Source organism: Cricetulus griseus, chromosome X (assembly GCF_003668045.3).
Source record: "Cricetulus griseus strain 17A/GY chromosome X, alternate assembly CriGri-PICRH-1.0, whole genome shotgun sequence".
Lineage (NCBI taxonomy): Eukaryota > Metazoa > Chordata > Mammalia > Rodentia > Cricetidae > Cricetulus > Cricetulus griseus.
The window spans coordinates 125,181,729-125,192,628 of record NC_048604.1 but is presented as its reverse complement, the minus strand read 5'-3'; the positions used below and the strand labels follow the sequence as shown (position 1 = coordinate 125,192,628).

Genomic DNA, 10,900 nt, shown 5'->3' with positions numbered 1-10,900 from the left:
CCTGCATACTAGGAGAGGGCACCAAATCTCATTACAGATGGTTGTGAGCCACCATGTGGTTGCTAGGAATTGAACTCAGGTCCTCTGGAAGAGCAGCCAGTGCTCTTAACTTCTGAGCCATCTCTCCAGCCCTAGAAAGGGTTTTGAGGGCACCTTGATTTCTACAGCTTGTCGAACTAAAGTACATAATGAGCATCTCAAATTTTAATGTGCATCAAAGCACTTTCACTTAAATATATATTTTATGAGAAAAACAAAGTTTAGACATCAAGAGTTATCCAACAGGAAGTAATTTTATTATTGCGTTGTCATTTCTGCTTGTTCCAATGCTCCGAATGTTCTTATTGTGCTTGTAGAACCTTTATAAGTAGAAATAAACATAACGTTATACTTTTTTAAAACTAACTAATTTGTACTTTCAATATTTGTTTTATAAGCTAGGAAAGGTACAAAGACTGGTTAATTTGACAATAACAATACCATCTACTTTTATAAACCTGAAAGAAAGTTTATTACAATTCTTTATTTTTTGAGACAGGCTCTCACTATGTAGCCCAGGCTGGCCTGGAACTCAATACATAACTTATTCTGGTCTTGAATTCCTAAGTGTTGGGATTACAACTGTATATGCTATACCCAGCTTTTTTTTAAATATGGAAGAGAAAGATACCTAATCTTAGCAAATATTCAGTCACAATAAAATGTGGCCTATTTTAGCAAAGAAAACATTATGCTAGAAATTCCTTATATTAAAATGTTTCTTTTTCGTTTCTTCAGAGTACCTTGTGTATATATATCAAACATATACACACTCAGCAAACAGTTCATTTTTTTCATTAGTATGAGACATAGATTATACCCCTTTATTTTTTTGGGGGGGGGGTTCGAGACAGGGTTTCTCTGTGGCTATGGAGGTTGTCCTGGAACTAGCTCTATAAACCAGGCTGGTCTCGAACTCACAGAGATCTGCATGCCTCTGCCTCCTGAGTGCTGGGACTAAAGGCGTGCACCACCACGCCTGGCACCTTATTTTGTTTTTAAAATTAAAAATTGTATAACAAAACACCCCAAAGCAAAAATAAAAATTGTATCAACTTTTGGTATATGTATGAGTAAATATAGAAATACTCTTAAAAAAGTTACTATTAAACCATTTTAATTTTAATATTTATTGCAAAGCACATTTTATAAACACTAGATAAATTTACATATAAAAGCTACACATAAATATACAGACACAAAAGAAAATAGCACCATTAGCAAGAGAAGTAAATTAATAAGATGTTTAAACAAATGACAATAAAATTCATTTTTCATCATTATTTATTTTTCAAGAATTTAGAAGCTACTCAGAAATGCAGTTAGTATATCATGATTACTACCAAAGTTTAGAATTATAAAAACAACTAGCATAGAACTACTTATTTTTAAAACTCTTTCAAATATTCAATAGCCAACTGACAGTTATTAATGTCAATAAATAGCCAACATCAGCAAAAGTTCTTATCTAACTGAATAGACAATTTTAGGCTTTGGTTAACAGGCTAAATTTGGTGGCAAAATCATTAACTAATGTCCCTTTACATTATATTCCTGAGTTTTTGCACAATGCTACAAATAAGATAAAAAAATCAAAGTATAGGTTTGTATAACATTGCATTTTAGTTCTGAAAAAAAAGCATTGAGATTGTTTTACATGTGAATAGTGACATTTAATAATCATGACAGAAAAGAATGCATTTAAGTTAGCTTAACTCAGGCAAACATTAATGCCTCTGACCACAATTTGCAAAGATCATTTGTAAAATATAATAGACATTCTATTATACCTGCCAGCAGTTTTTATTTGCACCTCATGAGATCATATTGACTTTGTAAAACATGATGCTTTTATAAAAGAAATGCTTAAATGATGACAGCACAAGGCTAGGCACAATGTAGGTGCTCAATATTCTTAATTTAAAATAACAAAGTATTATTTCTACACATTAACAATTCAACATGATAGTTATAATTTGACTTGAAAATATCCAAAAGCATTTAAACATGAAAATACACTTTTAGTAACAACCATGGAAGAAATTTTTATAAGTGGCCATTTTCAGTCTGTTTTATAAAAATAGTTTCAAATTCCTTTAAATGGGCCTAAGAAAGCTGTTCCTGTTTGTCCCTGCTAAATGTTGTAAGACCAACTTAACAATACCTTCAGAACTGATTAGTTTAGATAACAATACACCCTAAAGCAGTTTCCCTTGAAAACTGAATCTGTGCATTTGAAGACTGAATCCACCAATGTGTATGTCTGAATAATTCCCATACCTCCTGGAAAATTACTATGATCAAATGGGTTTGAGAAACAATTATTTCAGGTAACCAAGATTTTTACCATTCTTAAACATTACACTAGTTTAAAATGTATGGATATTTTGAATAACCTGCCTTAGCCTATCATCAGACCTTACCCAAAAGTATTCCTTACCTAAAAGTCACAGGTTTTGCTCTAGGTCTCTTGATAGTCACAAGAGCTATCAGACAGTAATCACCTCTGTCAAATCTGTGGTGATTGGAGTTCTGTAGTTTTATGTTGCAAATACTTTTTCTTACTAGGAAACAGAAGAGTCATCTGGCAGTTGTATTTTAAAAAAACAGCCATACTACTCATGAAGTAGTCAGAAGTATTTGCAAAACTGATTTATTGAGTATATTAGTTTTTCTTTCTTTGGAAATAGGGTCTCACCATGTTGTCAAGTCTTGAACACCTGAGCGCTGGAGATTCCTCCACTTTAGCATTTCAAGTAGCCCGGGACTACAGATGGCACTCAGCTTTCAAATTCCCATTTCTTTAAAAATTTTTAGTTTACAAAATAGTATGTCAACTCCATGTACAAAATCTCATTAGTCATATAATGCAAGAAGGAAATGATTATTTAAATGGATATGCATTTTAAAAAGGTGCATAGGTTTAATTAATTATCAAATTCCTCTAAATTAAAAGAGAAAATAAGTAAGAAAATATACTATCAAATTAATACCATAGAGACTAAGGAAAGTTGGAAAGTTTTAATTATCAGAAATTTGGAAAAACTTTTTTTTTGGTTTTTCGAGATAGGGTTTCTCTGTGTAACAGCTCTGGTTGTCCTGGAACTCGCTCTGTAGACCAGGCTGGCCTTGAAGTCACAGAGATCCACCTGCCTCTGCCTCCCAAGTTCGCCACCACCACCCGGTGAGAACTTTTAATTAATATTAAAATCGTGAACTGGTAGCCACATCAGTTTTCTTTTCTTTTTTTGGTTTTTTCAAGACAGGGTTTCTCTGTGTAGCTTTAGAGCCTATCCTGGCACTAGCTCTGGAGACCAGGCTGGCCTCGAACTCACAGAAATCTGCCTGCCTCTGCCTCCCGAGTGCTGGGATTAAAGGCATGCGCCACCAACGCCCCGCTCCACTTCTGTTTTCTAATAAGAATATTACATGAAGAGGAATAAAACTGAGGGAATGGGGGTATTGATATGTAAAATAGGATTGTTTCTAAAATAAAATTAAAAATTAAAAAAAGAAATAAAACTGAAAGCTTATTGAAGGGGGATAAATAGCTTATAAGATGATTAAAACCACTTAATGTAAATGAACTATTTAGATCCTCAAGTAAATGATATGATATTCAGAGTTATTTAAAAATAGCCTTTAACAATTTTAGCATTAGTAAAAATTACTAATGGTCTAAGAGTAATATACATAAGTATATTATCAAACTCTATATATAAAGTTTGGAAAGGGCTTAATACCACAATCCGCTTCAAATCCCCATCTGTATCTCAGCGAAGTTATAGAAGCTGTCAACATCTCCAGATGCTGTCTCCTTCTTTTCGGATACAAACATCTATTTAAAATACAAAATAAAAAATTAGTTCTATAGCCCTTAAATACCAAAGGCCACATCTTTACAGAACAAAGTCATAAGCTTAGGGTTTTATTTTTTAAAAAGTTTTTAGATTGTTTATGTGTATGAATGGTTTGCCTGCATGTATGTATGTGTACTATGCACATGCCTGGTTTCCTCAGAGGTCAGAATTGGGTATTGAACCTCTGGAGCTGGAGTTACAGATGGTTGTGAGCCTATGGGTTAAAGAATATGCTAGAGATACAAGTACTATTTGGTTGTAAGAGAAAGGCGATAAAGTGGAAAGTTAGATTGAGATACAGTCAGTAAAATCTTTTACCTTTGTCCCATTGAATATCTCATTTACAATATGGTGACATCCTTCTACAGCACCATCTCCATTAAATTCCAAGGCAATCACAGGACCTAAAAGGAACCCCAAGAAGTATTTTCTTAGCACGAATATAAATATATTGTAAAACTAATCCTTATATTTCTTTTGTTTTAGATTTTTGACAGTCTCACTATGTAGCCCTGGGTGGCCTAGAATGCACTATGTAGACCAGACTGCCTTTGAACTCTTCTCCATCCTTCTGCCTTTTCCTCCTGAGTACTGGCATTACAGATATGTACTATACTTAGCATTCATTTTTTAAAAAAATTCTTCCCTGAGAAATTTCTAGTATCTTCATCAGGTGGGAAAGAAGGAGGAGGTAGACAGAAGGGCACATCATTTCAGCTTTTCCCCTATCCCTATCATAAAACAAGTAATGAGTCTCATCTTATGATGAACAGGTCAGTACTATATTACAGGACTAGTGTCACATTTTAAAAAATTGCGTGTGCGTGCGTGCGGGTGTGTGTGTATGAGCATGTGGGGTGCAGGTGCCTTGTGGAGGACAGACGAGGTCACTGGATACCCTGTAGCTGGAGTTATAGACAGTTGTTTCTGAGCTGCTAGATTTGGGTGCTGGTACCTGAATTCCAGTCCTTTGCAAGAGCAGCAAGCATTCTTAACTGCTAAGCCACCTCTCCAACCCCCTTACTATCTGTCACATGTTCAACTGTTGGAAACTGTCTGGTTTCTCTGGTTTTATTCTTTTTAAAACAAAACAAAACAATCTCCACTCATTTAGCAGTAAAAGGACTAGTGGGCAAAATATCAAACAAGATAAAAAGCATCAAGTCAACATTCATAGACTTACCAGGCAGCCTGCTTCCGTTTCAGCTCCCCTCTTACTAGCCAAGTTCTAGCCCACCAACTATGGAAATAAACCTCAAGGGAGTTGAGGCCAAACACCAAAGCAATGCCTCTTTGAAAGAAGTGTGTCTTAAAACTCCTATGGTTATAGAGAAGTTTTGACTTCCAAGAGTTTACAAATGTGTCTTGAAAATAAACTGATTAAACAAATACAATATAGAATAATGGAGTACAAAGTATGAAAAACTAAAGTGAACAAATATGAAATGCTAAGTTTGATGTAGTTCTTTCTATGTGTCCTGGACAAAGCACAAGAATGAGACAGATCTGTTTATATTTGGCACCAAAATACCTGGAGGGTTGCAACTGAATACAGAAACATACTGGAAAGACAAACAATATAGCAGTCAACTGTACGCTCACTCAGACCTAAAGAACAAGCTAAACTATGAGTTCACAGTGCCATGGTATCTGTAGATTATGATAGGTAGTGAGTTAAAGAAAAGGTTACTGCTTACATTTTCTTATTCTTGGCAAAAAGGCTCTGTGGAAAATGTGGGTGATAAGAAGAGGGTATCACAAGGCAGTGATAGTACACACCTTTAATCCCAGCACTCAAGAGGCAGAGACAAAAGGATCTCTATGAGTTCGAGGCCAGCCTGGTCTACAGAGCAAGTTCCAGAAAGAGAAAGCCTGTCTCAAAAAACAAACAAACAAACAAACAAGTATCAAATAAAACCTTTCAAGGGGGAATAATTCTAAAGGTAGCTTTTTAGGGAAAAGTTCTTATGTTAGAGAACCTACTCCAAGCTTGATTGTGATGTCAAAAGGGAAATGTCAAAAGCCCCCCACAAAATGTTTACCTATTGAAAGACAGACGGGGTCAAGTGTAGTGGTATGGTGCGGCTGAGAAGTCTCTCAATCTACTCTTTTATGGAACTTGACAGTGGAAAACATGGCAGTATCTCTAAGCCAAAAGTAAATGTGGGGGAAAAAAACAGCTCTAAAACTTAAAATCCAACTAAAACAAATGAGTCTATTAAATTAGTGATAGGACCATACAAAAACTTACTCTAAACAACAGAAGGCAATGTTTGTATATCCTCAGTGGTGTATATGGCCTCAGTACAAAAATATAGAAAGATCTTATGACCTCATTAAGCTTACTCTGGAAGTAAAAGATGCTGTTATTATAAAACCATTACGTTAAAACAGTATTGTAAGAAACCAAAACATTCAGGAGAAGAGTATTATAAAAAGTAAAATTAACTAAGTCTTTATACTGGCTAAGCCTATGTAATAGCATGGATTTTAGTCCATGTGTTAAAAAATTAGTACCCGGCCCAAAGCACTATTGGAAGGTAGTAGAGATGGTGCATAGTGGGAGATTTTATGTCTTTGGGGACTATCCCACAAACACAATGGGACTCAATCGCTTCTTTTTGTTTCAGGTACAGTGTGAGTGGGCTTCTTCCTGACATGTGTTCTCATTACTGTGCACTGTGCCACTGAAAACCCAAAGGAACAAGGGTGATCAGTCATAGACTGAAAGTTCCCAAAGTTACAAGTCAAAACAAAAAATTTTCTTTATTACTAAGTTGAGTATTTTAGTTATTTCTTTATATATAGAAATGGAAAACTCACGAATGTATTTGGCAACTGTGAAAACTAGGTGGTAGATACTGGGCTTTGTTACATGACTGTCTACTTTTTTTTTTTCTTTTTTGAAACAGAGTCCCACTACTTAGTTAACACTGGCTGGCCTGAACTTGGTATGTAGACCAGGCTGGCATAAAACTAACAAAGATCTACCTGCTTCTTCCTGTACCTCCCAAGGGCTGGGATTAAATGCAGGTACCACCATACCAGGCTCTTCTGTCTACTTTTTTTTAAACCCCGAGACAGGGTTTTTCTTTGTAGCATCTCTGGCTGTCCTGGACTTGCTTTCTAGACCAGGGTGGCATTGAACTCACAGAGATCCACCTGCCTCTGCCTCCCAAGTACTGAGATTAAAGACATGAGCCACCACTGCCCAGCACATCTGTCTACTTTTCGTATGTAAAAATTTCCACATTAAAAGATCTGAGAGGTGTAGTTAGTCCATGCCTTATAATCTTATCACTCAGGAAGTAGAAACAGGAAGATCAGGAGGCCAGGCTCAGCTACATAGTGAATTTGAGGCCAGTTTCTTATCCTAGAGTCCAGGCTGGCTAGCAACTCAAAATCCTCCTGCCACCATCTCCTGAATGCTGGGATTACAAATGTGCACCATCATACCCAGCCAAATATCTTGTTGAGACAAAAAGCACTGAAAATTTCCAAGGCCAAAAGGGTGTATTAAAAAGATACAAAAGACAGCATGAAGGGGTTACCTAAATATGAGACATGGTAAAATCAGAAGGAATAATTACAGCTTATTAAAACACACTGAATATATAAAGTCTATGAATTCATAATGGTATTTAGACAAAAAAGCCTCACTTGACACTACTGGGTTGCTAGGGTGCCAATTCATTACTCTGGAAACTGATGCTTATTTTTCCTCTTTGTTATGCTTTTCTGATATGAAACATATTTCAAGTCAATCAAGCAATGCTGTGTACAAGGTGTTCTCGTAACATCTGCTAATAAATGTGGTGGTGATGTAACCAGAAGGTGATCATTTTGCAACTCTTACTAAAATAATTGGTTCAGGCAAATCTCCTATAGTTTTGGCATCCTATTCAATTCACATTGAAAATGTCATTACCACATAAACCTACATGAATCTTAGCACGCCTAAAAATCCTAATCAAACATAATGGGCATTTGCATTTAAAGCAACAAGAAACAGTGCCACATATGAAGTATTATCACAAAAAGCCTAAATGTAAACAAGGCATTGATTTATCTTCTACAAGAAACATAGCAGAACAAGTTAATCCCATGGAAACAAAAGGACAGCTGACCAAACTTCATTCATAAAACAGAGGCATGAAACAAAAAAGTAAAGAGGAAAATGCCTGTTTTCTTATTAAGAGATACAAGATATAAACCAACAAATTACAACAAGTGGACCCACTTTTAGACCTGAAATAAGTTAATTGTAGAAGGACAAAGAATGTGACAATAGAATAATTTGCATCTGAGTATTAAAGGATATTTAAGGAACTGCTGGTAACTGTTAGGTGTTACAATGCAGTGTGGCTACTCAAGAAAGTATGTTTTAAAATTTGCTTCATTTAAGATACACAAATATTTGGGAATGAAATGTCAAGACAAAATAAAATTGTATTAGAATATTTTATTGAAAAGGAAGGCTAGCCAGCCAGTGGTGGTGCACGACTTTAATCCCAGAACTTGGCAGATAGAGGCAGGAGGATCTCTGTGAGTTTGAGGCCAGCCTGGTCTACAGAGTGAGTTCCAGGACCAGCTCCAAAGCTACACAGAGAAACCCTGTCTCAAAAAAGGGAGGCTAAACGTTTTTTTGTTGTTGTTACTTGATACTAGTCAAGTTTTAGTGTTTCAATATAAACTTCTTATTCAAATACTTCACAATAGCTTTAAATCTAGGCATCTTAACTGTGATGAACAAACCACTATCCTTCATCAATTAGATTAGAGCAATAGCCTCCTGGTCTCTCTACTTGCCCCCTACAACAATCAGAGTAATAATAATTACATTTTAAAAGGATCATGGCATCCCTCTGTTCTAAAACAGCCAGTTAAATATGATCTCTATTTTTCTTATTTTATATTGCTCTAAAAGTACGTGACAATTCAAAGCAATAACATTAACAATCTATTATAACAATGCATCATGATAAACACAGTAGTAAAAAATGATAAAGGACACAAGATAGGAAGGGAATTCTGAAAATATGTTGGGTTTTTAATACTATCAGTGAAATTGGATAATATTATATGGTAGATACAAATTATCCAAATTACAACTTACTTCTACAAAACTAATTTAGGGATGGCTCAGAGGTTAAGAGCACTGGCCTCTTCCAGAGGTCCTTAGTTCAATTCCCAGCAATCACAAAATTGACTCAAAAAATTCTATAATGACATCTGGTGCCCTCTTCTGGTGGGCAGGCATACATGCAGGCAGAAAACTATACATAATCTTAAAAAAAAACTTTTCATATCATTATGGCAGCTCCACAGGAAAATGGGAATCAGTCAACCACAAGATCCAGCAATTCCACTCTTAGGCATATACCCAAAAGATACACATTCATACAACAAGGACATCTGTTCAACCATGTTCATAGCAGCATTATTTGTAATAGCCAGAACCTGGAAGCAACCTAGATGTCCCTCAACTGAAGAATGGATGGAGAAAATGTGGTTCATTTAAACAATGGAGTACTACTCAGTGGAAAAAAAACAATGGAATCTTGAAATTTGCAGGGAAATGCATGGAACTAGAAGAAACCATCCTGATCGAGGAAACACAATCACAAAAAGACAAACATGATATATACTCACTCATATATGGATTTTAGACATAGAACAAAAGATTACCAGTCTACAATCCACACTGCCAGAGAAGCTAGGAAACAAGGAGGACCCTAAGAGAGGCATACATGATGCCCCGGAGAAGGGGAAAGGGACAAGATCTCCTGAGCTAATTGGGAGCATGGGAGTTGGGGAGAGGGAGCTAGGAGAAAGAGAAGGAGAGAAGAGGAGGGGAGAGGAGGACATGAGGGAGCAGGAAGGTTGAGTCAGGGGAAGAATAGAAGAAAACAAGAATGGAGATACCATAATAGAAGGAGACATTATAAGTTTAAAGAGAAAACAGGCACTAGGGAAATGTCCAAAGATCTACAAGTATGATGCCAACTAACAATCTAAGCAATAGTGGAGAGGCTACCATAAATGCCCTTCTTTGGTAATGAGATTGATGACTAACTAATATTCCATCCTAGAGCCTTCATCCAGTAGCTGATAGAAGCAGAAGCAGACACCCACAGCTAAACACTGAGCTGAACTCCTGGAATCCAGTTGAAGAGAGGAAGGAGTGATGAGCAAAGGGGTCAAGACTAGGCTGGAGAAACCCACAGAAACAGCTGACCTGAACAAGGGGTTGCTCATGGTCCCCAGACTGATATCTGGGAAACCAGCATAGGACCAAATCAGACCCCTGAACATGGGTGTCAGTTAGGAGGCCTCGGCAATCTATGGGGCCTCTGATAGTGGATCAGTGTACGAATGGATTTTGAGAGCCCATTCCACACAGAGGAATACTTTCTCAGCCTAGTCACACAGGGGAGGGCCTAGGCCCTGCTCCAAACGATATGACAGACTTTGAAGATCCCCCATGGGATCAAATTTTCTTTGTTCATTCTTCAGTTGAGGGATATCTTGGTTGTTTCCAGGTTCTTAATATTACAAATACTGCTGTTAAGAACATAGCTGCCAGGCGTTGGTGGCTGGTGCCGAACACCTTTAATCCCAGCACTTGGGAGGCAGAGGCAGGTGGATCTCTGTGAGTTTGAAGCCAGCCTGGTCTACAGAGTGAGTGCCAGGATAGGCTCCAAAGCTACACAGAGAAACCCTGTCTCAAAAAAACAACAAAAAAATGAATATGGCCATACTCCCATAAAACTTCATTTTCTTTTCTTTTTTTTTAAGACTTTATTTATTATGTATACAGCCTTCTGCCTGCAGGGCAGCAGAGGGCATCAGATCTCATTCAAGGTGGTTGTGAGCCACCATGTGGTTGCCGGGAATTGAACTCAGGACCTCTGGAAGAACAGTCAGTGCTCTTAACCGCTGAGCCATCTCTCCTGCCCCCAAAACTTCATTTTCTAATGCAGGCTGTAGGCTGTATTTTG

At 36.9% G+C, this 10,900-nt stretch overlaps 1 protein-coding gene across 1 annotated transcript in view; it reads right to left on the bottom strand.

Annotated features, from left to right (window-relative positions):
• Positions 1-274: 274 nt before the first annotated feature.
• The window catches only part of Rp2 (RP2 activator of ARL3 GTPase), a 32,740-nt gene continuing 22,114 nt past the window's right edge, over positions 275-10,900 (bottom strand). The window contains exons 4-6 of the mRNA XM_027432303.2: positions 4,218-4,303; positions 3,783-3,877; positions 275-359 (exon numbers count right to left, since the gene is read on the bottom strand). Coding sequence (XP_027288104.1) covers positions 3,794-3,877; positions 4,218-4,303 — 170 coding nt within the window. The 3' untranslated portion in view covers positions 275-359; positions 3,783-3,793. The remainder of the gene's footprint in view (positions 360-3,782; positions 3,878-4,217; positions 4,304-10,900) is intronic.